This window comes from Octodon degus, unplaced genomic scaffold (assembly GCF_000260255.1).
Source record: "Octodon degus isolate 3935 unplaced genomic scaffold, OctDeg1.0 scaffold00007, whole genome shotgun sequence".
In the NCBI taxonomy this organism is placed as follows: Eukaryota; Metazoa; Chordata; class Mammalia; order Rodentia; family Octodontidae; genus Octodon; species Octodon degus.
Genome location: NW_004524583.1, coordinates 358,934 through 360,062, shown reverse-complemented (window position 1 = coordinate 360,062; position 1,129 = coordinate 358,934). Strand labels below are relative to the sequence as shown.

Sequence of the window (1,129 nt, the reverse complement as noted above, 5' to 3'; positions counted from 1 at the left end):
TTTTATTCCCGCTGGCATGAACCATAAGTGGTATATGCATGGATGTCTCATTGCATGACATAACATATTCCAATTGGGTGCTACAGGCCACTTACTAGGCCTATCATGTATGTATCATCAGTGGCTCAAGCCAGCAGGAACATGTTAAAAACAAGGTTCAATTTACACAGATCTTGCTGTCTTTTTCATTCCCAGAATAGATTAAAATCCTCTTTAAGAGAAAGGATAATATGATATAGTCTATTCAAATTGATATGATTTCCCAAGGCCATTCCTTTGTTACAAAACATATTTAATTGGAGAAGCATACTTTGATGCTACCTATGTGAATGCCAATTACTACCTAAGTAAATAATAATACCTAAGTGTTATCATTGTGAAGTAGGTTTAAAAAGAAAGAACAGAAGACAAATAATACAGATCATTAAAAGTAAAGCTATACATGTTTTTCCAGTGAAGAACATGATAAGATATAAGATAGAAAATAAATCTTTAGTCGACTAAAGCTCCAGTCTGTACACAACTTTATATTCAGTATTACAGAAGATGTGTCTGGGTGGGAATCTGCAGTCTGAACCAGGGACTGCATTTAGGTGTTTTAAGCATTTATGTTTCATTTTATAATTTCCTAGGAAGAGAATGGTATGGGAAAGCAGAAATGAGGTGAGTTCCCACTCACCAAAATTGCATGCCTGTCCACTGAGAGCAGAGAGCTGCTGTGAATAGGCCCAGTCTTCATCATTAGGAGCAGAGATCACCAGCAACCTCCTCCTCCATCGGAACCTAGAAAAGAAGCAGAAGGTCGCTAGTACTCCCGCTTCAAACAATACCACCCAGAATCAGAAAGCAAAATCATTTTAGCTGCCATCTTCCTAAAGCCAAGAATAGAAAAGCATTGACCTGTGATGCCGTCTCATGGCTCCTCAAACCCACAGAGCTGCATTACTGTACTTCAGTGCTTTTTCTACTGTTGCTTCACAGTCTGCCTCCTGTGGTACTGGCATGATGTATCACGTGTGAAGCTGTGGTCACCATGCCCAATGAGTTCATTAATGGAGAAACAAAGCTCTCAGGTATAATGAACACTGGCCAAAATTGTATGCTATGCTGTAGCATCAGAAATGAAGCA

General features: G+C 39.1%; 1 protein-coding gene across 1 annotated transcript in view; it reads right to left on the bottom strand.

The window, feature by feature from the left end:
• The window catches only part of Ccdc80 (coiled-coil domain containing 80), a 31,841-nt gene that overhangs the window by 3,852 nt on the left and 26,860 nt on the right, over positions 1-1,129 (bottom strand). The window contains exon 6 of the mRNA XM_004624698.2: positions 680-783. Coding sequence (XP_004624755.1) covers positions 680-783 — 104 coding nt within the window. The remainder of the gene's footprint in view (positions 1-679; positions 784-1,129) is intronic.